This window comes from Netta rufina (assembly GCF_964035555.1).
Source record: "Netta rufina genome assembly, chromosome: 8".
Lineage (NCBI taxonomy): Eukaryota > Metazoa > Chordata > Aves > Anseriformes > Anatidae > Netta > Netta rufina.
The window spans coordinates 6,463,519-6,491,195 of NC_140131.1; the positions used below are offsets into that span (position 1 = coordinate 6,463,519).

General features: G+C 42.0%; 1 protein-coding gene across 1 annotated transcript; it reads left to right on the plus strand.

Moving 5' to 3' along the window:
- Nucleotides 1-627: 627 nt before the first annotated feature.
- On the plus strand, nt 628-27,559 carry NRDC (nardilysin convertase; the record flags this gene model as incomplete). The annotated part of the gene is made up of 31 exons (XM_084290761.1): nt 628-956; nt 4,983-5,304; nt 5,490-5,571; nt 6,447-6,600; nt 8,327-8,400; nt 9,812-9,907; nt 10,768-10,890; nt 11,837-11,894; nt 12,860-12,933; nt 13,128-13,197; nt 13,577-13,654; nt 14,108-14,228; nt 14,310-14,368; nt 14,999-15,053; nt 16,435-16,539; nt 16,836-16,959; nt 17,500-17,586; nt 18,245-18,364; nt 19,123-19,174; nt 20,355-20,505; nt 21,582-21,709; nt 22,038-22,200; nt 22,891-22,922; nt 23,220-23,358; nt 23,828-23,875; nt 24,233-24,285; nt 24,898-24,981; nt 25,691-25,781; nt 26,091-26,207; nt 26,442-26,531; nt 26,812-27,559. The coding sequence occupies 31 exons, from the start codon at nt 628-630 to the stop codon at nt 27,007-27,009; spliced, it is 3,477 nt and encodes a 1,158-aa protein (XP_084146887.1). The 3' UTR covers nt 27,010-27,559.
- Between the last annotated feature and the right edge of the window lie 118 nt (nt 27,560-27,677).

A 27,677-nucleotide genomic window follows, 5' to 3' on the forward strand; every position in this document is an offset into this window, starting at 1 on the left:
AACGGGCCACGAGGGGCCGGCAGCGCCTGTGAGGGGCGGGGGAGGCGGGGTAAGGGGAGGGGCCTCGCCTCAGGCAGCCACCAGGTTCTGGGGGCGGCTCGCGCGAGCTGATTGGCTCTGCCACGTGAGTGGCATCCGTTTGGGCCAATAGGCGAAGGGAATGAGGGAAGGGCTGGTTGGTCGTGTCGGAAGGGAGCGACATCTGCTTGGGCCGGCCTCCGCAAGGGGGCGGTTGGACTCATCCAACGGGCGGGGGGGATGGGGGGTGCGGGTGTCAGCGAACACAGAAGGCGGCCACGATGCTGGACCGCGATGGGAGAGAGCGGGACTCTGGGATCCCCTCTGCCTCCCTCCCTGCCTTCACCCCGCTGCGCTCCCCCCATCGCCTGATCCCCGAAAGTCGCCTGCTCCCCCCCCTCTTATCCCCCCCGATGGTTCCTCCCCACCCCCACCAATCACCGCCCGCTCCGGCCACGCGCAGCGCACGGGGGCCTCCCCGTTTCCCCCACGTGACGCCGCGGCGGGCGCTGACGGGACGCGGGGCCGGGGCCCGCCCAACCGCCACCGCCACTTCCCGGCGGGGCGGGAGCAGCCCGCCTGGCAGCGGGGCCCGCCGGCCGGCCGCGCATGCGCAGACTCGCGGCAGCCTTCGTGAGGAGAGGCCGGGCGGCGGCGGCCGGGACCGGGACCGGGAGCGGGCCGGGGCCGGGGGTGTCGGGGGGGCGGCGGCTGCCGCCGGTTCTCGTCAGGGCCCGGCCGCTGTGGGCGGCCATGCCCGGGAGGAACAAGGCGGCGGGCGGCGGCGGCTGCCCCGAGGTGCCGGGGGGGCAGCAGGCCGCCGAGGCGGGCCGCGACGCCGCAGGCCGCTCGCCTCACGGGGACGAGGAGGAGGAGCGGGGCGCCAACCTCGGCGACCCCGACATCGTCAAATCGCCCAGCGACCCCAAGCAGTACCGGTGAGCGCCGGGACGGGGCTGGGCGGGCTGGAGGCCGGCTCCGCTGCCGGTGAGGGCCCGGTGCGGTTCCCGTGCCCCCCCCTCCGGGCAGCTCGGCCCCAGGAGCGCTGATCCCCAGCGGGAGGCGGTTGTCGGGGGGGTCCCGGAGCGGCGCCGAGCTGAAAGGAGGCTAAAACTGGCAGCAGCGGAACTCTTCCCATATAGAGAGGTTCCAGGCTTAATTACAGCTGTGAGTGGGGACCCTGCGCTGCCATTTTGGTGGTGTTTTTGCTCGGTGCTCCCGTCAAACCTCCAGGAGCACGGAGAAGTTACCTGGCCCCAGGCAGCTGGGCCTGGGTGAGAGGCTGCTGAGCGCTGCGGCCAGTGTGAGGCAGCCCTTCTCCGAGGGATGCTGTAGGCAGGTTACCCAGCCTCTGCAAGATGTGCTCTTCTAGCTCTACCCTTCATAACACCTCCACTGTCTCCCCAAAGCCCAGCCTGGAGCTGAATTTTGGACTCACAGTGACATGGGCTGAAGTTCCCTGCTGGCTGCACAGGGGCTGTGCCCATTGTCTCTGGGGGAAAAACTTCCTCTGTTCTGATCCTACTTCCCTGCTTCTTCCTCCCTGTTTCTGCCTGCCTCCCCTGCTGGCATCCTCACTCACGCTGCTTTGCAGGAGGTGTTTTCCTGTGGTTTGTAGCTACAGAGATTGTCAGGTTAGGAAACTTGTGCCTTTGCTACCTGGAATGGCAGTGTGATGAAACTTGGGAAGTCCACTGAAAACTGGCAATCTGCTCTGAGGCTCAGGAACCTCCTCCACATGCAGGGAATTGGAGAGCACATTTGCATGCAGTATAGAGTAGACAAATACCGACGTCTCTCAGATATCCTGCTCTCTGTACTTAACAGACGTTTTTCCAGCTGGAAGCCAGGAGTCGCGTCTTTTCAGATTGATTTCTGTGTATGGGAAGCGAGCCTTGCACAGACCAGACACAAATGTCTCCCTTAGGAAGACAGCATTGCTAAAAGTAAAGTATACCTTTGTGTTCCAAACCCTCTAAGTAAATTTAAAGATGAGATTTAACGATGTATATACAGTTTCTCTCCTCTGTTCTTGCATTGGTGTTGACATATGCTGCAGGCCGTTCACAGTTGATTTAATTTCTCTCTGTGAACATGGATCTTAAAACAACTTCTCACTGAATTACCATCTCAAACACACCATTCATAAAAGCAGAGGAATTCTGACAGCCTGCAGAATGTATTCTCAAAAGTGAGTTTGCTGGGGCAGAAATGATCATAACCAAAATTGCTTCTGTTGATGGAACAGTCTCTCAGAGCTAAGAGTGGGTAGTTAACTGGATTTTTTCCCAAAATTTGTTGTATTTAAGTTCATCTTTATATGGGATTTCATGAGTTTGTATCGCTTGTTTTGTGTAATTTGAAAAATGAAGACATTTCTCTAAGTGTTCACTGTGCACTATTACGTATTTCAGTATTTTCCTAACTGCCTACCACTGATGTAAGAAAGTATCTCAGTGTGAGAACAGCAAGCTATTCCAGTTTACCCAGGATATATCTTTAAGAATTTGAGTTTTATATGTCACAGATTCTTTGTATCAATGTCTGTACAGTCCTTCTAAAAAGCAATGGGACTACGCTTGCTTCTCTTGCTACATGTGATTGCGTTTTTCTTACTGCATTTTGCATACTAATTGATACTTCTGTATTGATTACACTTGTTTTTTTCCATTGGACTGAAACACGGAAAAAGAAAAGAACACCGCTGTCAGTTGGTGCCTCTGCTCAGCATGGCCCCAACTGTTCCAGGTGCTCCTTCAGTGGAATCTGAGACACTTTGACAGCAGCATGGTTAAAGTGTTACCGTGCTTTCCGTGCTAACATGTAACACTGACAAGCCTGAAGATGAGTAATGTCAAATTAGTGTTGCCTGCTGCCTTAGTTTAATGGCTGTGTGGGGAAAGGAGAAATGAGAGCCTCTGGTACACCTGGCTGTGCAGCTTTATGGCAGTCCTTGTGGAGGAATAGCACCGTACTGCTTGTTCTCTGCCTTCTGTGGCTGTACTGACCCAGGGAACTGAGTGCTTTTTGTGGGACGTGGAAGCTGAGGACAGCTACGCATGGAGGTGCAGAAGGTGCTGGGCCTGCTGGAGGATGTGCTGTAGCTGTGCTGACTTGCACCATCTGGGGCTCTTGCTTGGATTTCTCCAGAGCCTGAAGCACCCGAGCACGCAGTGCATCTGGCTTGTAGGGCCCTTGCTGTATGCTCAGGAGTGCTGCAGCTGCATAATGAGACGTAGGGTACGAGCACGTTGCTATTCAGACATTCCAAACGTGTGGATGATTGACCTTGTACCCAGACATCTTAGCATGGATCTGGTGCTATCTGTGCCTTCTGCCGTTAGTCGCAACATCTCTGCACATTAACACTGCTGTGGGTTAAAGCAACAAGAAAGCAACTGTGCTTTCATGTGGTTGGATCAAATTCATGCTGTTCAGTGTCCTGTGCTACACGTGGTGGGTGTGTTAGTCATTCTGAAACCCTGGGCCAGAGTGGGTGCTGTCACTTCCACATCTGAGGAGCAGTCACAATTCCTGAACTCAACACAACTCTTAAATGTTTGGTCTTCAGCTTTTTTCATAGACTTGATAGTCTAAGAAGTGTGATGTGTAATCACGACATTCTCTTTACTGCTTTCCTCCATATACTTCTTTGTGAAATTCAGCTGACAGAGAAGCGCTCCGTGCGATGTGTCTTCAAGCAGGTCTGTGGGCTGCAGAGCTGTAGCAAGTGTCTTGCATCTCTGTTCAAGAGTGAAGCTTACACTGACTTCAGATTTTGAACTGAAATACTGATAATAGCACACGCTCTTACTGGTGCAAACTTTGAAACTACATAACTATAGCAGTACATGAAACAGGATGGGAGAGCTTTTGGGAACCGTGGATTTGGAAATCAAACAGCACACATTTCACTTTTCATTTGCGTATTTACCCTGTAGCTTGATCTGCAAATCTACTTTGAAATTTCTGCTGCTGAGTTAAAACAGTGACCACGTTGTAATGTTCTCATCTGACATAAACTTACTCTGCTGTTCAGATTTCTCTGGGAAGGCGGGATGAGCCCATGGGTTAGTTTTACACCACCAGGGTTTGTAATGGATTGGATACAACCAGTGTTAGGTTGGATCAGGTATTTTCTCGATCCATAATTCCTTTGTTTCTGCAGCGCAGCAGCTCTCAAAGAGGGTGCTCCACCTCACGTGACAAAGTGTGGCCGTGTCTATTCCTGATCTGGCATGAACTTTCACTGCTGAGAACTCTGGTCAGGCAAAGTATCAGCACTAACTGTCATCAGCCTGAGGAGCTGTAGAATGGTGCTGGATAGGGATTTATACATACACGTGTACATACCTAATTTATGTAGGGATGTCCACATGTGGATGTAAACACAGAGCTGTGTCAGTTGACTCCTGATGGCAACCCACCCAAATCACTGTGACTTTTGAAGGCTGGGGAGATTTCTCCTCTCTAACATGTGCCTGCAAATCTGCGGATCCCATCTGATGGAAAGCATTCATAAAATCAAATAAAATTGAGTCTCCAGGGCCTGCTTAGAGGCAAAACCAAAGATCTTAATTCTGTCATGTAATATATGTTCACAAGAGCCTGCCAAGCATAATAGGGTGCTGAAGTTTGGGTTTGCCTATTCTGAGTACATTAAGCTTTCTCTAACCAGGTGCTAATAGCTCAGATATCTCACAGAGAGAAATAAAAGCCCAATCAATGTCCTTAACTGTATGGGCAGAAGGGCTTCTGCTGCTATCTTGAATTGCTTGCTTCTTTCAGCTGCTAAATATCAGAAGAGTATTTTTGCTTTTCCATTCTGAATCTGCTCACCTTCTTAGCTGCCCTTACTTCATTGGGAAGTCTCAGTTGAAGAAGGGAAATGTGGAAATTTCTGTGCTTTTGAGAATTTGGATTTGGGAAGTGAGTGCATTCATTGCAAACAATTTTTCTTTCAGGTATATCAAACTGCAGAATGGCCTGTGTGCACTTTTGATTTCGGATTTGAATTACTTGGAGGGTGCCCCATCTGCATTGTCTTCGGAAGAAGAAGAAGAGGATGGTGATGAATCTGAAGAGGAAAGTGATGAAGATGACGACGACTCTGGAGCTGAGATCGAAGATGGTAGAGAAGGGTTTGATGATGAGGACTGTGATGAGGGGGATGAGGGTGAGGACAATGATGGAGATAATGAGGATTTCAATGATCCCGATGACAGTGAATTAGAGGAGCTAGCTGAAAAGGAAGAGACAAGAAAGAGAGGCTGTACAGAAAAGCAGGTATGTATTTAAAGCTATAGAGTGAAAAAATATTACATACAGAACCTTCTTGTGCTCTGAAACCTTGTGATTAGGCATTCAGAGTCATTCTTTTTATTATGCCTGTCCTGATTGATTTACATGTCTGTCATTTTCCTAAAGTATTTCTTGAAGCAGCTTTTACTGAGACTGTTGTATTTTCTCAGTCTGCAGCAGCCCTTTGCGTCGCTGTTGGCAGCTTCTCTGATCCCGAAGATCTGCCTGGATTAGCACACTTCCTGGAACATAGTACGTATCTGCCTCTGTTTCATCTTCCCCAGCTGCAGTGCAAAGTTAGGGATATCTAGCTCTGGATGTCTATGGCATTTTTAGTGCCAATTCATATTTCAGCTACCTAGAATTTATTTTTATTAGTTAAATAAATGTGTTTTTATAAAAATACTGATCTAGTCAGGAACTCTTAATGTGGGAGAGGGAGTCTCATTCCCTTTGGCAGGCTGTGCCAAATGTACACTTTTCTGTTAACCACTAAATGTGGGGATGAATGCTGTGAAGTTTCTGACCAGACATATCCATAAAGGCTACTTGTGACCCATTGAGTCCGGTCATACCTAGAAAGGCGCTGTCTATTTGGGCCTTCTGCTAAAGGCAGGTTACTCTATTTATTGGACAGGTTACTCCAATTATTGGTCTTCTGTTAATTGCTAGAGGAGTGTACCTTCAGTTCTTGCATATTTTATTTAATTTTGATGTTGTTCTGAAATGCTTTGTGTTTAAAAAAAAAAAAAAAAAAAAAGGTATGTTTTAGCCTGGGTTGTTGCAGATGAGCAGTAGAAATGGCGCTGAAGTACAGAAGATGTAACTTGTGTTTCTTGCCGGGGGATGGTTTGTCTAATCACACCCTCAGGCTGTTTGTTGGCATCGCTGGTTCCAAACCTGAATCTGGCATCTGCTATGGTCTTCTACGTCATGTTCAAAAATGATGTGAGAAGTTAGAATTCAATTTAGCCTTGGATTTGGGCCCTGTCGAAGTTAATCCCTGCAGGGACCGTGTGTTAATGCCTGCTCGGAGCTGCTGTGTCAGCTGGGCTGGGGGGCTCCTTGCTGCAGTGAGGACTAACAAATTCATGTGGTCGTGGTAATTTGGCTGATTTTCATTTCAGTGGTATTTATGGGCAGTTTGAAGTACCCAGATGAGAATGGGTTCGATGCGTTCCTGAAGAAGCACGGGGGCAGTGACAATGCTTCAACTGACTGTGAGCGGACAGTCTTCCAGTTCGACGTGCAGAGGAAGTACTTCAAGGAAGCGCTGGATAGGTAACTGCCCGCAGGTGCTGGTGGTGTGTGCGTGTCCCTGCTGGTCAGTTCTTTATTTTGGGGCTGGCTGCTGCTGAACTTGTACTACAGAGACCCCACAGGGACTTGTACTACAAAAGAGGGTACCAAACACAGGGAAGTAAGATTTCCTTGTGGCTATCTGACTGATGTTGTAGTGCCTGCGGTAGCTGCTGTGTGGTTACCTAGGATCCGTTTGCAAGTCTTACTGCAAGCTCTTTGTCTTGCCATTCTTAAACTGGTGGCTTTGATGAAGTGAGAAATGTTACCCAGTGCGACAGCTGTTTGGAGGGGAGGTGCCCCCAGAATCCTGATGATTCATCTGTTGAGTATCTGTCCTGAGTTTGGGGTTGGCTTTTGATTATTTTGGCTTTTGATTATTTTGTTTCCAAGTCTAATCTATCAAGATGGGTGGGAGGGTAGCCTTGAGTGTTGTGGTATGGTGTACGTGCCTCAAAAGGGTACATTTAACCCAATTCTGATTATTCAGTGAAATGTGGATCTTTTGGGGGTGAAGTACTTACCTTGCTCTTTTGTGCTGTGAGGTACGTTAGGACAACGCTGCTCCACCTGTCGGAGTGGTTTCCTTCCATGAGAAGAAATTGCTCATTCATGAGGGCATGTCAGCCAAATATTCCTGATGCTGTGATTTAGCTCAGGAGGAAAGTAAAGCAGACTCCACTGTGAATTCACTTTGATCAAAATATATTTCTCTGATGAAGCCAAGATCTAGTATTTGCACATTTTGCCAAGTATTGCCTTAATCTTACTTTATTAGGCTAAATTCAGTTTTCATTCACAGATTAGTCCAGGCTTTAGGTATTTGAAAGTGAGAAAGAATCAAAAAATATAATTGCAGTTGGTCACAACAGCTCACTTGGTGTATTGGAAACATAGAAATTAGGAGTTCTGTCAGCTGTGGGATAACATACAAAGAAACTAAGTGGATGTTGCTGGTGATTTCTGCTCATTCAGTCAACTTGGGAATTAAAGAAAGATATTACATTTCAGTGGTCTTTAGTTTAATTGGTTCTGTAGTCATAGAACTCTGTCAGCAATGTATTCCTGCTAACATTTTGCTTCAGCGAGTTCCATGAAACATTGAAAAAGTACAAATAAAATAGAAATAATAGTTTGTCTAGCGGCCGTCTGCTGTCTCCATTCACTGCAGATGTGTCCCTTGCCATTGATCTGCTCTCTAGGGGTATAGGAGAAGAGATGTATCTGCAGGTGTCTGAACATTTATAGTAAATGAAATTGTAATGGATATAAAAACTTATGTTTCTGGTCATAAATCAACATTTCTTTTTATTTGGAGTTAGGAAGAAACTTCCTTGTGGTTACTTTGTTCGTAACGAACAACAGGATTTTTCTGCATTTTCCCTCTGAAGCATCTGATACTGGCCACTGTTAGAGCCACAATCAGACTAGATGGATCACTTGTCTGATCTGGTGTGATTGTTTTTGGGATGTAAATGCCCTCCTCCTGCACAGCAGCCTTGCCCTTTGCTTTTTGATGCTATCAGAGAACTGGCTTTTATCTCTCCTTAAGACAATACACTCCAGAACTGCATAATTTGTAGTGAGGCACACAACTTTATAAACTAAAAATAATAGATGTTGAGTTTAGTTGTTATGGTGTTTTGTTGTTTGTTTTACTTTATCTTAAAAAACACTGAGGAAAAGCACATATTTTTCTCTTTCATAGGTGGGCACAATTCTTTATTCACCCGCTAATGATCAGGGATGCAATAGACCGAGAAGTTGAGGCTGTAGATAGTGGTAAGAGTTTCTTCTTCTGTGCGTTTACATCTTATAAGACCTATTTTGTAGCATTGCTTATTGCTTCCTATTTGGGATTACCTTTCTGAACACTTCAGTCAAGTTCATCTAACTCAACAGAGAAATTAAACTCTTGGATCTCTTCTTAACTTTCATGGGTACCAGTGGCTATTAGAGGAGAAAGACAGCATGGTGCCATTACTGATAGAGCTTACTATCTTATTTTTTGTACTGATAATTAATAATTCTAGGTTATTTGGCAGTAACTGGTAGGACAATTACATAAGCATGTGTGTAGTTTTTAATGAACAACATGCCTGTGGCTCCAGCACAGCCCCAGTGCTCCCCCCAATCCTATGTGTTTGTTATTATTAATACAGTAAGTCTGTGTGATTGTACTTGTCTCGTTCTCCTAATGCCTATAATAACTACAAATTTGCTTCACAGAAGGAAGTTGGCACAGAAGTGAGTGGAGTGCTCACTTGATTTTTTTAATACATAATGAATACTTACAGACTGCCTATAAAAGCTCACTGCTTTAGAATAAAAACCTGTTCCTGGCAGATACACTGACTGGTTCAAATATGGTTTCGAAGTCTTTTTTCTCTCTGATTAAAAAAAAATGGGCAACTTGATCTTTGCATTTAACTAAGTGTCAGTATAAACAAGGACCTGTCTTGTGATTTAAGGTGTAGTTTCTTCAGCAATTTAAGCTAATTTATGCCTTCACTTGCACTACCTTCATCATGCAGTTTTACTCCTTGGCTTGTACTGACACTGTAGCAGTGAGCTGTCAGGTAACTGTGTCATTTTGAACTGGCTGCAGAATAACCTGACCAAAAGAGTTTACAGCTCTGCTGTGCATGTTTCTTACTACCAGAAGAACATGCAGTTGGAGAGGGTAAGTTTTTAATTTTCAGCAGAAAATCCCTTATTTGGATTAGTGTAAACTGCAAAACTTCATTTTTGAAAACTGTCTTGCTCAGTTTTCAATTTCTCATTTCATTATTATGCTAGAAGTTACTCCTTGTGTTATGCAGGAGGAACAGATTTGTAATTGATCTCTGGCTTTTTGTGCAGGGCCTGAGTGTAGAATATTGATGGCCTTGTGTTCCCATTAAATTTAACAGATTGAGAACATTCAGACAGGACAGGCTGGGGCTTTATATGCTTTTCCTGTTTATCCCTTTCTTTACTTCTCAGCAATGAACTACATTTTTTTCTCTTCTCTTTTCTTGGCTTATTTTCATTACTGCTAGCAAGTCTTGTTTCTTATCCTATTTCACTATTTCATCATCCATTAAAACAAAAGTATTCCAGGCTGCATCTATGTTTTTTGTTTTTGATTTTGTTTTCCCCATGGGAACATGACCTCAAATTTTGATTCATGCCACTGCAAAATCTTTAACAGAGTATCAGTTAGCAAGACCCTCCGACGCAAACAGAAAGGAGATGCTGTTTGGGAGTCTTGCCAGGCCTGGACATCCTATGAAGAAATTTTTTTGGGGTAAGTTCTGAATTAAAGTTTTAAGTGGTTAAAAGTTTAAATACTTTATAAGATACACTAACACGAGCTGTCTTATCACAGCAAGCATTACCCTTTCTCAGAAGTATGAGAGCAATTACTCATTTCACAGCAAAGCCATTGGGAATAAAAGCAGCTGCTTGCTTCTTAAGATATTTTTCATTCTGGTACTGCTTTTTGCTCATGTTGGAGCTGGGTTGCCCTAGGCATAGAGTCACGTAACTTTCTGCTAATGTAAAGGCAGCGTTCTCTGAGTCACCTCTGTCTTGTTTAAGCTTGTTTTTGCTATTAAAAATCCATGGATAAATAACATATTCCTGGATTTTAGTCTAATGAGGCTTTTCAAAGTAAATAATTCACTGTCAAGGTTGCAGAAGTAGACCTTCAGTCATGTGAGAAGGGAAGCTTGTTCTTCCTATGTAGGGCAGTAGAGTCCCTCTGAGAACTCTCTCACTTTCATGATGCTGGTGGGTATATAAATTATAGTGGGATGAGTAATAAAGATGGCCAGCTTTGAAATGTAGATCATTTTTTGGAAGTTGTGTAGTGACATATACGAAACATCATTTTTTCCCCTCCCCTGCTCTGCAAGTTCCATTGGCAAGCTGGTAACAGACAATGAGCTGTGTAGTACACGGTATGTGTGATCTGATAATACAGGAGGACTTTGCCTTCTCTTGTCCTAGAAATACCAGCTGTCCTAGAAACTGGAAAAAAAGTAAATTTTGGTTAACATTCCTCTAACTCCAGATTTCTCAGTACTTTTAATATGCTCACCATGACCAGGAGAGAAGAAATTCTCAGTATGTCTGGTCTTGACTAACCACTTTTAACTTTTACAGGTAATGCAGATACGCTCAAACATGAGCCTAAAATGAATAATATTGATACCTACACCAGGCTGAGGGACTTCTGGCAGCGCCATTACTCTGCTCACTATATGACTTTAGTTGTCCAATCTAAAGGTAACGTCTGTTGTTCCTTATAAACAGGCTCATTGCTGCTCTTGGGGTAGTGCTCTTAGAACTAGTTCAGCTTTAGCCCAAGCCATGCTAGTGGATTATCCTGTCCTGCAGTAGGTACTTAGATGTGGATTTTAGCCTGGTTTCCAAATGAAACAAGACTCCAGCAATTGTGCTCTTTTATTACCATCCTGACACTTCTCGAGAAGTTTTTAACTAAAACTGATGAGTAAGTTCCATATAAACTCAGAAGGTAAAACCTTAGTTATATTTAAAAGAGAAACTTGCGGGATTGTAGAGTCAAACCACTGAAAATGACTTTCCTTGCTGGGGCTCATTCAAGAGAGGTTTTGAAATAACAGACTGGGAAGAAACTAGGAAGTTTTTTTACTCATAGACTGAAAAATTCTGTGCAAATAGAATTGTGTTTCAGCAGAGAACTTCAGACCTATGGGTTATTTCTGCTGAGACAAAAGGAAAGAAATTGCTTACAAGTTAAGCGGGTAGTGTAGAGTTGTGTTGAAAATAAAGTTGTGTAAGTTCAAGTTAGGTTTGTGCTTAGGGGTTTTGTTGAGAGCCTAAAGCTTATTGCAGTTCCCATCCGTGAAAACTGCTTTGTATGTACTGGACATAGGATGATTGGATGCGTCTAGCAAGTACGGTTGATTTTTCAGATCCCTAAGTCAGTAATTCTTGTTCGCAGTCACACCAGGTACTACCAGAATTTAAATCCTAGTAGTATCAGCCCCACTTTTTGGAATAGTATACAAAAACAGACATAGTGAATATTAAGAAATGACTCAAACCAGTTTAAAGCTTATACTTTGCAACTTTGCAATTTTAATATGTACTGACTTGCAGTCTCTTTAAAATAACTGGTGAGATAAGATAAAAAAATTGTCTTCAGGAAATTTCAGGAAATTAAATTTATTTTTTATTTCCTCAATAGAAACACTGGATACATTGGAAAAGTGGGTGACAGAAATCTTCTCTGAGATCCCAAATAAGTAAGATTTTTTTGATGCATAGAAGTATTAAAAATTATAAAATTATCTGTGCTTAAAATCACAGGGCTTTTCATTTTTTTAAATCTCTTACAGAATATGTTAAAGAAATTAACATTTGTTTATCCTTATCCATAAAAAAATAATGGCTAATTCTGAAACTTAAAGACTGCTGTTTAATTGTTTTGAGGAAGATTTTGTTTATGCATAGTAATCATTTAACTTGCAAGCTGTGTGGTGCTAACTTGCAGCAGTGTTTGTTTAATTTGTGCTCACTCCTTGATTTTACGATAAATCATTTAAAAGTAGATTATCATTTCATATTTCTTATTTTTGCTTTGTGTCAAAAATAATTAGAAACAAAATAAGATGATATCTTGAATTTAAATGTTGTCATTAAGGTGGCAACTGATCAGGACTTGATTTTTTTTTTTTTTTTAATAATTCACCACCATGTGCTATATAAAAAGAGGTTTCTGCAAAACCTTAACTTGGAAATAACTTTATTCTCCCTTTCATTTTCCTTTGTTGCTTGATGTTTATTTCTGTGGTGCGTAGAAAATGCTCCTGTAAAAGTCTAATGCTATGCGGAGACATCTGTCTTTCTCACCCCTGTCCTTCTCTTGCTCCTACTGCACAAGACAATCCATCTTGAGTTTCTTACTGCATTTGCTTTCCCAACAGGGAAAGGGAAAGCCAAGCTTTTTCTTGTTACTGCCTTGGAGGGAAGGAGAGGGAGGAGTTGACAGGGTGTCTAAATCTTGGGTAATTGCTCTGTTGTGTTGGCAGAGTGCAAGTGAATGACAGGGTTCCTTCCAGTTTGGCTTGGGTGGATCCTGCATTGCACCCTTTGTTAAGGGCCATTTTCTGCTTGTCTGGTGTACCGCCTCTGTGCTGACGTCTGGTGATTATCTCAGTGTATCCTTGAGTCTTTGCCAGTAACACCACACTTTAATTTTGCTTTCAAGTGGTTTGCCCAAACCCAGCTTTGGCCATCTGACTCAGCCTTTTGACACACCAGAATTTCACAAGCTTTACAGAGGTAAGTAAAATAGATCTGTTTGAATATTTTGAATACATACGTTCATATTTCCTCTGTGTTCTGAAAGGATCTGTGTGTTTTGTAGAATAATTGTGTGGTTCTTAATAACTTTTATCCATTCTTCCTGCATTATTTAAAATTTCTTTCCTATTTCTAATCATGTATTTATATTCAGTAAATTTATTTCTGTTTAGTTGTTCCAATCAGGAAAGTTCATTCATTGAGTATCACCTGGGCCCTTCCACCACAAGAACAGTATTACAGGTAACGTGATGTTGTATTTTCCTTCTACCATGTTATCTTGTGAATAATTTTACTGGATTTCACAAGAAACCAAAGAATCGCATTTATTTGTGTTAGATTACTTTGGTTCGGCTAGGAGAACATTTTTAAAATGAACTGAACTGATGCAAATGCGGTTCTTTTTATAAATTGGTGCACAACTGATTTAACGTCATTCCTCTGTGACTCATATCAGTCATCATGTTCTGAACTCCCACATCCGTAGCTTGTTATCCTAATGCTACCTGAAAGTGTAATAATTGTCGTAAAGAAACTGTATTACAGCTGCTTGTACTGTGATTTGAATTCCTCCTTTAAAAAGTATTACCTCTTGGCATTTACTTTTTAAATTTTCTTTTAGAGTGAAGCCTCTTCATTATATTTCCTGGTTGGTGGGACATGAAGGCAAAGGAAGTGTTCTTTCCTTTCTCAGGAAAAAGTATGTATTTTTAAGCTTAGTAATTAAATGCTTTGGTATGATTAAAATAAAGGCAAACTATTTCTCACAGATCCTTCTTTTTTTTTTTTAAATATATAAAGGCGGGTCAAGTCTGCCTTTTTCTGTGAGCATTTTGTAGTGATATTCTTTAAATTGATGATAGTCCCAAGTGAGAATTAAGTGGTTTCTGGTTTGTGGTCTGTGGATCAGTAGCATCTGTGACTGATTTTTAAGAGATGTCCCAAAGGTAACTCAGCTTTTTCTTAAATTAAATTAAAAAAATGTTTTTTCTTAAATTCTGTATCCTGAGGTTCACATCTTTATCCTGAAAAACTTTGTGTGACCTGGTAACAAATTGGAAGCCACTGAAGTAAAGCTATGATATGCTAATTGTAACTAAGCTTAGATAAAGCTGAAATGAGTAATTAATAAGTGTCTTTAATTCTTCCACAGATTTTGGGCTCTTGCATTATATGGAGGAAATGGTGAGACAGGATTTGAGCAGAACTCTACCTACTCCATCTTCAGCATTTCCATAACTTTGACTGATGAAGGTTACAAGCACTTCTATGAGGTATGTTTTTGTAACTGTGACTTGATTTGGCACTGTTTTCCTAATGTCTGGAAAGAATAATCTGTTCCTTTCTGTTTGCAGGTGGCTCATGTTGTGTTTCAGTATGTGAAGATGCTGCAGCAAAGAGGGCCAGATAAAAGGCAAGTGGTTTGCCACTGCATCAGCTATTGGCAAGACCATTCCTCTCCATTAGCCTTTTATTTGTAGCATTTATGTTTTTTGGTGGGTTACTAGAGTAGAGCTGGTTGGTCAGTAGTAAAGCTTGTCAGTACAAAAGGTAGTGAGTAGAAAAGCTGTGTGGGAAATGTTACAAGTATTTAAGTTTAAAAATGAATTTATAAAATGTTCATGGTAGTTTCCTTGTGTTTTTAGTTTGGTTTATTGTGATCAATTCCTAACTTTAATAAGGTGAACTAGTTGTAGATGTAGGGTGTGGTTTTGCATTGATTTAAATAAATTTTGTTGAAAATCTGTGGAAGTCCGTAGTGCTCTGGTGTTAGCCTTTATATTAATTTGGTATCAGTATCTGACTCTTTGTAGTTAAGTCTCTGCCTGTTCGGAAAATAGCAGAACTTATTGCTAGTTGTGAAATGTCCTTTTGGAGGTAAAGGAAGTATGTGTAAGATTGCTTCTAAGTCTAGTGCCAGAATGAATCACTGCAGAGAAACTCACCCTTGATTCCTTTCCTAGATGACTGCTTTTTTCAGTTTCTCAATAATGCTGTGAAGTAGTGGAAGAAATCCACTTACTCTCTCCTCCCTCATTTACAGAATATGGGAAGAAATCCAGAAGATTGAAGCTAATGAATTTCACTATCAGGAACAGGTATTCATCCACTGTTTTCTGTTGGCATATAGGTAAAGCATAAACAGGATATTTTTTCATTTAAATTTTGAACTATGTTTTCAAAGTTCTGTATGACTAGAAACAGATTATGCACTTAAAATAATGAAATAATGAGGTTGTTTTTCTGAAAGAATTGTCCTCAACAAATTGGGTTTTGTTTTTTGTTTTTTGTTTTTTTGGTCATCTACATAGGCGCTCTTCAACTTCCAGTAATCAGACCCTTTTGTATGAGGTTCTGTGCCCATTAATAGAGCTCTGCCAACTGTCTGGTGCTTTTCTGTATTTTTTCTGTAATTTCTGTTGCTATTAAGCTGTTTTTGCACTGCTGATTTCCAGGAACAGAAAAGCAGTGTTGTGTGAAAGGTGTGGCTAGTGACCTGGCCTCACAAGGGCTAAGATGGTAATGATCCCCTTGTCTGCTCTTAGAACAATACACAGATAAATTCGGTTTTGTGTTAAGGCTTGCTTGGCTTATTAATATAACAGTTATTAAAAATCTTAGCTGTTGCTTTTTCATTTTCTATCTTTAATAGAAAGGAATACAAATTCTACTAAGGTAACTTCATTTTTTTCAATGTTGCTAAAACTTTTGGGAAGACAAGTCCATATATTCTATATATGGCTTGAAAACATCACTGAATTTTCTTGGTTTCTTTAGAGTACACAGATGCAGGAAGGACAAAAAAAAAATAGAAAATATTGGAAGGAAATATCGGAAGAGTTTCTTTTCTTTCTAGATACTCCAAGTCCTTTCAGACACTTTTAAGATCTGCCGGTCTGCACTGAGCATCAGGATGTTAGAAACATCATTTTTAGCAAATCCTTCCATCTGTAACTCTGCCTTCAAAATAGCATATGGAGGACATTGAGTGTCTTGAGTGGCCTTTGAATAACAGAGGAAAGTGGTATTTGCAAGTGATACAGACAGCAGGGACCACTGCCAATAACCCTAAGTAATACATAACAGAGTAGAGGATTTTTCTGCTAGGAACAAGTTTCCGACACTTGCCAAGTGCATTTTTTAAATGTGGTGTTCTGTTTTGTTTTTCATTGCAATACAGCTTTTATGAATTTGTTAACAAAATGCAATTATTAAAAAATTAGAACTGCCTGTCTTCTAGCAAAAGCTTTCCCCAGCACAGTAGTTTAGGTAAATAGGCATGAGTAGAAAGGTATTTTAAAAGCTCATTTTGTCATCAACAGAAAAAACATTCTGCAGATGTTCAAAATGCACAATTCAACAATTCAAATGGTTTCTTTTTTTTTTTTTTTTGTCTGACTGATCAAGCTCTGCTTAAAACAGAAAATTGGTATTTTAGTTTTCTGATTATGTGAAAAAAAGCTTTTTGTTTGTTTTTAGACAGATCCAGTTGACTATGTGGAAAACCTCTGTGAGAACATGCAGTTGTTTCAGAAGGAGGATTTCTTGACAGGAGACCAGCTTCTGTTTGAATACAAGCCTGAGGTAAATGTTCTTTAAACTCTGATTACATGTTTTGATGTAGGGAAAATACAGGCATACTGTATAATATAGGCACATATAAGGATGCAATTAGGCATATTGGTGGCATAGGTTTTGTACTAATTGAATCACTTTTTATATTAAGAAAGCACATCTCTTTTTTTTTTTTTTTTTTTTTTTTTTTTTTTTTTTGTAAGTTTATGATGTCTTGCTCTTTATACGTTCAGATTAAGAAGTCTCAGCTGGGTCAGGCAGAGCCACAGTTGCATTTGAACTGAAGTGTTGTGTTGAACTTGCAGATCATTGCTGATGCCCTTAACCAGCTCAGTCCTCAGAGAGCCAACCTCGTTTTGCTGTCTGCTGCCAATGAGGGCCAATGTCATCTAAAGGAGAGGTGGTTTGGAACACAGTACAGCGTGGAAGGTAAAACAGCAACAGAAACATAAAGAATGTGTGATGTATGCATTAGAGCTATTAAAAGGGTAACAACACAAAATGCAACCACATGGAAGCAGGGAAGTGAATCCTCAGTGCTAACTTGACTTCATCATCAGTCAAGTACTCTGTTCTCCTGTAATTGTTCTTTGTTTAGTGTCAGTTGATTCCTGCTCCCTGGTTTACAGTTGTAAGGAGGCAGGGATCCCAGTGAACCCTTCACTTGGCTGCAATTCAAGTCCTGAACAGGGAAATGAACACACACAATGAAGGACAGGGTGGCTTGGCAGCTGGGTTACTAATGTGGGCAGGCCTGATTTAATTGTGAGTAGGACTGCTTCAGTCCTACTCCAAGGGAGCTGTTAGGAACAGATTTAGAAAAAGTTGTGATGAACCAGGTGACATGAAGAAACTCTTACAATACTGCAAATGGTCATAGAGACAAACTAAAAGATGAGATGATTTGTCTAGGAAATAGGAAAGCATTAGCCTTCCTGCTGAACTAAATGCATTTCATATTTTTAATAGATATTGACAAGTACTGGAGTGATCTATGGGCCAGTGACTTTGAATTAAATCAGGATTTACACCTTCCAGAAGAAAACAAATACATAGGTAAGGCACCTGAGCATGAATTAAATCTTCCCCTAGTAATTTGTTTGAGTTTAACGTGGTTTAGAAACAATCTTTATTTCCATCTGAGCATCAAAATGACTTTGAAAATTAAAATATCTGGGAGCTGTGTTCACTTGAATTTCATTTAATGCTCTCTTATGTATAAATTTGGGAACTGACTTTTTATAGTACGTAAACTTGCATATCATACAGCTCTAACAGATCCCACAGAATCTGTGGACTGTGAGTGTGAACACAGAACTGTGGATGCATAAATAGAGGAATTTTATTTGCTTAATCCTTCTCATTTTGAAAGTATGTAAATAGCATCTGGCTTTGTTGCCAAAAAACAAATAAAATACAAACACATAATTTACAGCCTATATAGAACATTACCATTTCTGCCTAACCAGTATTCTGGTGTGAAAACTGAAAAATGTTTTTCATTTGGTGTTCATCTGGTCATTCATTTTCAGTGCTGTGAAACTCTAAATGTTCTTTGGGCCCAGGGAAACATATGCTGTCATGTATAATGTAACAAACTGGGAGGGGAAAAATGTATTTTGCTGATAAATTTGCAGGCTTTTATTTATATAGCCTGGCTGTGTCTGTGAAGCCCTCTAACTTCTAGTTTTGGTTTGTTTCTTCTTTTTGTTAGCCACTGACTTCGCTTTGAAAGTTGCTGATTGCCCTGAGACAGAATATCCAGTCAAAACACTAAGCACACAACAAGGCTGTCTCTGGTACAGGAAGGATGATAAATTCAAAATCCCTAAAGGTAAATGAATGCCTTCTCTAAGAATAGGAAGTCCCTATTTTTACCAGCTGGAATTTATTTCAAGGAAAATAACTCATAATGGTCTTCACCATTTATACTGAAGTGTTTACTACCAGCTCTTCCATGGTCCTTTTGATATATTTATTAGCTACGATAAAAGAGAAGCAGGTAAACTACCTTGCAATAAAGAAACCCTGCTGATTACTCAGATTAAAAGGTGGAATCACTGAAAAATACTGGTTTCTTCTACTGTCTGTGGACAGAATTTGGCATATAGAATATGTTACTGAGACTGGGGCTTGAGAGGAACTTGAACATCGTAGAAAAAAGCTGTAGTTTCTTCTACAGAAAGAGAAAGCTACAGCCTGCCTTTGAGACAAATGTGGAAAATATTTTGATTTTTTTCAATCAAATTTTTAAGCAGAATGTCATTATTTTTAGAGTCTGTTAAATGTATATTTTGTGGAATTTTCTTAGAGTTGTTTTGATTTTTATTGGCCACACCATGTGAGTTAGTTTTCTACCAAGTGCAGCTTTATGTTTGTTATTATTTGGTATTTTTAAGGAAAGCTTTTGAAGTGGAAAAGAGAAGGCATTTGATGATGACTTAATAAAAGAAAAATATGTTCTTATAGCTCAATGACCATTTTCATCAGGCTTGAATTGTGACCAAAGAATAACCTGATGGATATATATCACCTTGGAAAGCTGTCCCTTGTTATACAATTGCTCATGTAAGTCTCATTTTTCCCCACCAGGTTATGTTCGTTTCCATCTGATCTCGCCGTTGATACAGCAGTCTGCAGAGAAGTAAGGGTTACGTTATTTGTGCATAGCTTGCAGTATAACTATAGGCCCATACATAGTGAAGAAGCATGAAAAGAGACTAATTTTAAACTGGAACAGAAAATTCCAGTTCCTTTTCTCACCTTCTTGCACTTTCCTTCTAGTTTTTTTCTGCAGTTTGGCAAGAGTGGTTTTGCAGCAGGCCATTGGTTACTGTAGCAGAGAGGTGTGTTTGAGATGTGGTGTGTTATTCCCCAGTGCAACTGTAAAAAATAATGTAACAGCAGCAGGGTGCATGCCAGAAGGAAGTGTTTAGAGAAGGAATTGGTCCTGAAAACTGCACAGTCACGTCTAAACTAGTGACCTGGCAGCGTGTAGGAGCAGGTGAAGGGACTCACAGCAGCATTTAGAACCCTTTGGTCCTCAAACCTCAGGGTTATAGCTCTGCCCATGCTGTGCTTTTGCTGATCTAGCATTGCTATTAGTAACAAATTTCACAGCAGTTTTATCCTAAGCCGCTTGAGACCTGCAGGAAGAATGTTTCAGGAATGTCTGTATGAATCTGGTTTCATCAGGGCTTTATTAGTTTGAACTTTGAATTGGAATCCAGGCAATAACAAAAATCTGAAAGAGGACAGGACAGCAATTTGCACATTGCAGTCCAATTCACTGTAACTTATTTATTTATTCATTTACATCTTGATAGACAATGATCTCATTACTCAAGTCTTAAGCATAGCAGAAGCTTTTTCAGAAAAAAAAAACAGAGACTGGCTATCCTCCATTCCTTTACACAAAAGTGTATCCTCTGTTCCTTTACACAAAGTGTAAAAATCTATATATTTTTTTTGTGATTATTCAACATTTCAAGCATTGGCACATTACAATGTATCAATGTGTCTACTTTGAAGAAATCTAAAATCATGTGAAGCTGGAATTTTATTCATTGCAAAGAATAGTTGAATGTCAAAATAATTTTTAGTAGTGTCATGTGCATTCAGGATGAAGGGAAATTTGCATTTTGTATTTCCAGATTTGTTGAAAATTGGTTTTGAATCTCCTTTTACTTAAGTATTCATTTCTCTTAGAGAATTTCTTTTGTGTACAACCGAACTTGTTGGCCTTGATATTTTTTCCTCCTTTTATTCTTTCATTTTTTCTTTTTTTTTTCTTTTTTTAATCCTCTGCTCTTTTCTCCCCACAGCATAGTATTGTTTGATACGTTTGTAAACATCCTTTCCCACAATCTTGGTGAACCAGCTTACGAAGCAGACGTCGCCCAGTTGGAATACAAGCTGGTAGCTGGAGAGCATGGCTTAATCATTCGAGTGAAAGGATTCAATCATAAACTACCTGTAAGTACTGCTGATCTTCTAAACACTTTTATGGATGCTTCTTTTCTGCATATGTGCTTTTTCTCCTTGCAGCTGGAGCTTGGCTGGGTAGACCTTAAAATGTTTAGATGGGGCATCTTAAATGGGAAACTTGTTTCCCTGTTCAAATACATGAAATGGCAGCAAATGCTCTTTCATGGCTTACATATATTTTATTCACTTACAGAAGCTCAAATTACTGACTTTTGCCTGGCTTAAGAGAAATCTTCCTTTAAGTAATAACTGTATCTCCATTTAGACTATAATAGCTTTTCTGTTAAAAAGAGAGATGAGTCTCCCATATTCTTTTAGAGTTAAAGCCTTGCTGTCAACAAGCTAAGGCTATTTGCATGCTGTCTGGAGAAATGTCTGAAAATAGCTTTGTTTACAATTTCATTTTGGAGATACAGATTCTGAACACGCTTATTTTGGATGCCATTTTTCTTTGTTGGGTTGTTAGGACTTTACAAGGATTGGGGGATCCCTGATCCCATTCTGTGAACGCTGGCCATGTAACACCTGGTAAGCACAAATGGAGAGAACATACAGATGGAAGAGCAGAGAACCACCAAGCTTCCTTAGGCTTCCATTGCAGGGCTTGAGTGGAGCTTTAACAGGACTGTCCATCATCTCTCAGACCTGTTAATATGAGATATAAAAGAAAAACACAGAGATGTAAATAGCATGCTCCAAATATCCTTTTTAATCACAAATGTCACTCTGTTCTGATCTCATTGTGCTGGCCAGTGATAAAAAGAAAAACTAGAACATCAAATCAGTAGTGTTGGAGTCAAAGGCTAGGTTTGTTTCAGTAGAATGTGGAAGCTCCTCTTGGTTTGTAATACTGAGCTTACTTCATTCACTGACTAAAAATGCTATCCTGTGGAAACTGTAATTTGGTGTATAATTATTTAGTGAAAAGCATCTAGCAGAACTGAGGAATGTGCTTTAGTAACAGTGGCTTTTGTGTTGATCAATGTTTTTTTTTTAATTATTATATAGAAATAAGTTTAAATCTGTCATTTCAGAAAAATGACTTTAAACTGTTTTCTTTACAGCTTCTATTTCAGCTCATCATTGATTACTTGTCCGACTTCAGCTTTACTCCAGCAGTTTTTGAAATGATAACGGAGCAGTTGAAGAAAACATACTTCAACATCCTCATCAAACCCGAGACTCTAGCCAAGTGAGTTCTGGGGGAGGGCAAGAGGTGGCTGTACAGTAACTGTTCACAGTAAGTGTGGGGTTGAGTGGATGAGCTCAGAAATCACTGCTCTGAGTTCCTGGAGATTTGTTCCAGGGTTAGTGGTCAGACTGGACACCCAGGTAGCTGCCGTTCTGGTGCCACCTGCAGCCAACAGCAGCAGGTGCTGAGGCAGGGCAGGGTGAGCCTATGGCAGTGCACCTGGGTGCCATCCCCCTGTCTCCTGTACGTTCCTGGGTCAGAAATGGGATCTCCTGCATTAAGCAGCTGTTGATGGCTTGTGGTTTTGTTTTCCTTTCTTGCATTGCAGGGATGTGCGTCTGCTGATCCTAGAACACAGCAGGTGGTCCATGATAGACAAGTACCAAACGCTGATGAACGGCCTTTCCATTGAGTCCCTCTCCTCCTTTGTCAAGGCTTTCAAATCGCAGCTCTTTGTGGAGGGTCTCGTACAAGGAAACTTCACGAGCAGAGTAAGTACAGCTTCAGGAGCTGAGCTGCACTGGAACTTGTTCTGAAAATGGACTTAAACACAGCTGCAACAGCTCCTAATGCTCACCAGCAAGCTGACTGCCTCTTCTGTACCGACAAACCAGAGGCTTGCTGGTGCAGGGCAGCTTCATCTCCAAAAACTCAGGAATGCTCATGCAGATGACTCTCTGAGGGGTCTTCATAGCTGCCCACTTATTTATTTATTTTATTTTATTTTCAGGAATTTGATTTAAGGGGAAAATGTGATAGAAATATGCCCTGCAGCCTTTTCCCCCCATTGCCACCATTCTGTATAGTTTGATGTAGTACTGATATTGATAAATATTATTGGTTTATTTGATATTGAGAAATGTCCATGGTGGAGCTGATGTCCGTGTGAGCTAAGCTCCTTTTGCAATGTGGTGCGTGAACCCCTGTAGGTCCTGGTCAGTTTTACTGTGTCTCTTCCTGGATCCTTCCCAGAGCTCCAGCTCTGGTCCCAGAGAGGGGCCCTTTGTGTGCACCCTTTACTGTTGCATTGGCTGTTGCTGTTCCTCAGGCTTCTGCATTCTCCTTGCAGAGAAGTTTTTTAAAAACAAAAACCTGACTGAAGACTCTTTTCTATTTTGTTTGTGGCTGTGAATTGGGGCTAATAATTCTCTTATGAATAAAAATTGTATTTTCTCTCCTAGGAAGCAAAGGATTTTCTGAATTACGTTGTTCAGTGAGTATCTGACTCCTGCACCATGCATGTGGTAACTGTAACTGAAGTCAGGATTCTTTTCTGGAGAACGGGGTTGGGGTGGGAGCAGTGCAGATGTTCCCTTCTCCCTCCCAGGGTACAGCACTGCTGGCAGTTCTGGAGGTGACTGTTGCTCACAGCATTATAAGCAGGACGTTGTTCTGGTGTGGGGGTGGGGAAAGCAATGTCAGTGTGAGAGTGTAAATGTCTGGGTGTTGGGCTGGTTTTGGCTGAGACGTGAGCAGGCGTCTGACACTTTGCTCTTTGTGCTCCCTTCAGAAAGCTCCAGTTCGCTCCCCTGGCCCACCCCTGCCCTGTGCAGTTCCGGGTGGTGGATCTGCCAAATACACACCTGCTCTGCAAGGTGAAAACTCTCAACAAAGGGGATGCCAACTCGGAAGTGACGGTGTATTACCAGGTACGTGTCAGCTCTGTGTGTCCCTCTGGTACCTGCTGGTGCTGTAGTGTTACGTAGGTGTCAGCTGAGAGAGGTTTCTGGACAACGATGTTACAGAGTGCACCAAAACCCTGCATGAACACAACACAACCCTTGGCCCTCCTGGCTAAACCAGGTGTGCTCTCACTGCATGTGGCACTTCCTGAAGGCAGCACCTTCCACTCGTGGCCTTGTTCTTGTAGCCTGGTGCTGTGCTGTGGTTATTTCCTGGAGTCCCTACACTGAGCTCATGGTCCTGGGGTGAAACCCCCCACCTCGGTCCTGCAGGCAGTACTGGGCCCCCTCAGAGACCAAGCATTTTTCAGTTGTCCCTGCTGTGAAAAGTGTTTAATGCTGTAGTGCAGCTGACGTACATCACACTTGTCACCATGAGCTGGGCTGCAGCTTTTAACTCCATGAAATCATCCGAAATTCTTCCTTTTCTTTGTAGTCAGGTGCCAGGAGCCTAAGGGAGTACACCCTTATGGAGCTGCTTGTGGTAAGTTAGCCATCATGGCTCACAACCCGCGACATTTCTGTACCTGCAAACGGTGCTTAGAGCTGAGATAAGGCCTGGGGGCTCAATGGTATGAAGGGGGGAGCGTGTGCCCGCTGCTCATTCTCATCAGACTTCTGAGCGTTTGGGACAGGATACCCAAACGGCTGCTGGGGAGGGCAGCTTGGAGCAGTTTTCTTTACTGACCCAAAGACTGAGACCCTTCTTCATTCAGCGGGTGTAGCTGGAAAGGCAGCAGTGCAATTTTTTCCTGTGTTGGGATTTGTGTTTCTTGGTTGAGCCTGAGGGGCAGCTGCAGAGGAGCATCACCCCTGCCATGACACATCTGCTTTGTTTCAGATGCACATGGAGGAGCCCTGCTTCGACTTCCTGAGAACCAAGCAGACCCTTGGGTGAGTTCAGCTCTATGCTTTTGATGTTCCCCAGTGTTGTTATCTGGAAGCCCTGGAATTAACCCTTGCAGTGGTTAATTCCTGCCTTGTTGCAATGGGAACAGAAACGTCTAACTCATTAAAGCCACAGGCACCCATTGACACCAGCTGCAGCTGAGTTGCTCTGGAGTCCCATAACAATTGGTGTCTGCCACTGGTGCGTTAACCTGAAATTACTCAGCACAAAGTTGTTCCTTCCCCTCCTAAACCAGCTCACTGTTCCCCAGGGCTGCTGCCATAGCAGCTCTGCGGTGGCAGGACTCCCTCAGAGGCACCTGGCCGCCCCACAAAACCGGAGCAGGGGAACAGGCCTTTCACAGCCTTATTGTTGTGTGTGGTAATTCCTGCAAATGAGTTCAGAAGCAGTTACTCTGTCAAGCTTAAAAGGGTTTCCCAAAAAATGAGAAGACACAGAAGTGTATTGATGCAGGAAATAATGGGAATAAGACTGTTAAGAATTTGTATGAGATTGTTGGTGTAGTACCAACACTGTTTTAACTTATCCCATATCCTGTAAATGAAAATTTAATTGTTCCTGTGGAATGACTTTTTAATTTATTTATTTTTTTTTAGCTATCACGTGTACCCCACCTGCAGGAATACTTCTGGGATCCTTGGCTTCTCAGTCACAGTAGCAACCCAGGCAACTAAATACAAGTAAGTGTGTGACTGTGGCTGCTGTAGACTAAGAAAGGCTTCACTGCAAGGCACTTACAGCACGTGGCTTTAGGAAGTGGTGCTGAAGGAGGAGGTCAGCAGCCCTTGTGTGAAGGCTGTGATATCTGGGCCTCATTTGTCTCGTGAGGTATCAAACTACGTATGACCATGTCTACATGTGTTTTGTGGTGTATTTATACAGCAGCCAGCTGAGAGATTTCATTTAACCGTCTATTTGTTCTACTGGAGCCAATGACAGCTGACTTCAGTTGGCTTTTGCTTGCACTTTTGAGCGCACCCACTCCCATTCAGAGTTTGTGGCATTAACGTTCAGCTGCTTCAGGCCACCAACTTCTGCTCTATTCATGTGCAAGGCTGAGGGCGGCAGCTGGGGCCTGACAGCACCCTGCAGCGCGTGCTGCTGCTGGGCATGCTGCAGGCCCTGCACCACGCAGCTCTTCCTCTTGTGGCTTGGTTATATCACATCTCTGGGTTTGAACAGGACTCAGTATAGATAAAAATCAGAGCACTATTTTTATTCCTCAGTATGGGGGAAAACAGAAATGGTGGTGTTCATAGATGTGGGAGCTTTGTTTGTCCTGCTGCAAACATTCCCTTGGTTGAGGACTGTTCTGCTACCTTATCTCTCAGTATTTTTGTTGTGTTTTTTCTCTGCCTGAGCTGATTTAATTTTTTAACTCTCATTTAGTTCTGAATTAGTTGACAAGAAGATAGAGGAGTTCCTTTCTTGCTTTGAGGAGAAAATCAAGCATTTAACTGAAGAAGCTTTTAGCACCCAGGTAAAAGTCGATCATGAGAAGTTTTTTCCTTTAATTGCTGACACCTAAAACTGAAGGCTTCGGTTACACTAAGCCAATATTTTTCTGAGGTCCCAAACAAAGGACTGACCTTTAGGTCCTGGCTCTTGCTGCATGCGATACTCATTCTCTAAATAGTTGCCCCTGGACATTTCCAGAGAATTTTGAGAACAACGAACTGTCTTGTGCATGTCATTTGGGTTTTCCTTTAACTTCAGTGAAAGGTGGCTGATAGATGTAAATTGAGGTTGTTGAAACCTGTCAAACCTTTTTTTTTTCCCCTAAATATAGGTTACAGCTTTGATAAAGCTTAAAGAATGTGAAGATTCCCACCTTGGAGAAGAAGTCGACAGGAACTGGAATGAAGTTGTGACCCAGCAGTATCTCTTTGACAGGCTTGCCCGTGAGGTAGGGAGTTGCTCACTGTTGTCAAGCGCTGCCAAACTGAACGCTTGCATGAAGCTTTTTGCAGCAGTGTTAAATACAAAGCACAAGTAGCTGGTTTTATGCTATTAGAAACATAATGAAGTAGAAATATGCTATTTTTAAAAGGTCTAACAGAATAGCTGTTGTAGAGAAACCATTTTTATGTTTAAAATGACGTGAATTGTCACTGTGCTATTTAAAACCTCTGCGTTTCAGATTGAAGCTCTGAAGTCTGTTACAAAATCAGACCTGGTCACTTGGTTTCAAGCTCACAGAAGCAATAACAAGAAAGTGCTCAGTGTACATGTGAGTATTTCTCGTTAGCTCTTTGTTACCATCTTATGACATGCCAGGCTTTGATAACCTCAGAGGGGTTATCCCAGTAAGGGATGGTAGAAGTCACCTTGTCTAACCTTTCCTCTGGTTGTTAGCCACACTACTGGCTTTATATTTCCTACCTAACTAATACTGTCCTGTAGATTGCATTGATGTATCTGCATTTAATTTTCAGGGCAGATGACCACTGAACGATACCCATATTACAGCATCTTAGAGCCAAATTGTTTTATGTTAACTTTTTTTCCAGGTGGTTGGCTTTGGAAAGCACGAAGGGGATGCAGAGGTTACAGCTGTCTCAGAAGTACAGAATTCTTCATCTGGTGAAATACCTCATCTTACTTTCTTGCCCCCATCTTCCCTGATGACTAACGTTACTTCCATCAAGGACATCAAAGCTTACACATCAACTCTCAATGTTCTCCCTTACCATAAGATCTTAAAATAAAAATGACATCGTGCCCTGCAGTAACGTGTAATACAGGTGCTTTCTGCAACAACCAGTCCAAACCTATTTATTTCTATTAAATCAGGGCTGTAGCGTTAGCTGGGACAAAGCAGCTTCCCTCAAGCAGTCCTCAGCCAACCTTCCATTAATCCCCCATGGTCACGCCAACAAGGCAGCGCCCCGAATTCCAGCTGGAGAGAAGGGTGAGCGTCCCCTGCCACCAGAGAGATGCTGCGTTCTCCTTTCCAGCTGGCTGAAGGTGAGGGCTGCCTTTGTGCGCACACAGTCCTGGGCATCGTTCCTCCAGTGCTGTAGCAGTTAAGAGCAGTAAGTACGTCTTCTCCCAGGAAGAATGCTGTAGTTCTCCTGCAGGAATTACAGTGGGGGGAGGGGGGCACCCCAAGGCTTTAACTTCATGCTGCTTTTTTTTTTTTAGTTTTTCTGTATGTCCAGAATAAACAAAACTGAGATGAAATCAAATAAAAACCAGATTTAACTGTGTAAGGCAAAATAGTTTGATTGCTACAAGTAGCTACTTACTCAAACATAACTTCAAGCTAAATCAGAGAAAGGCAAAAATTCCCCAAGTGCCAGGCAGTAGCAATGCAAGGCCAGTGTAGTTTCCAGAAACACTCCTGTGGGTGCTGCAAATTCTGCTCCTATTGCTA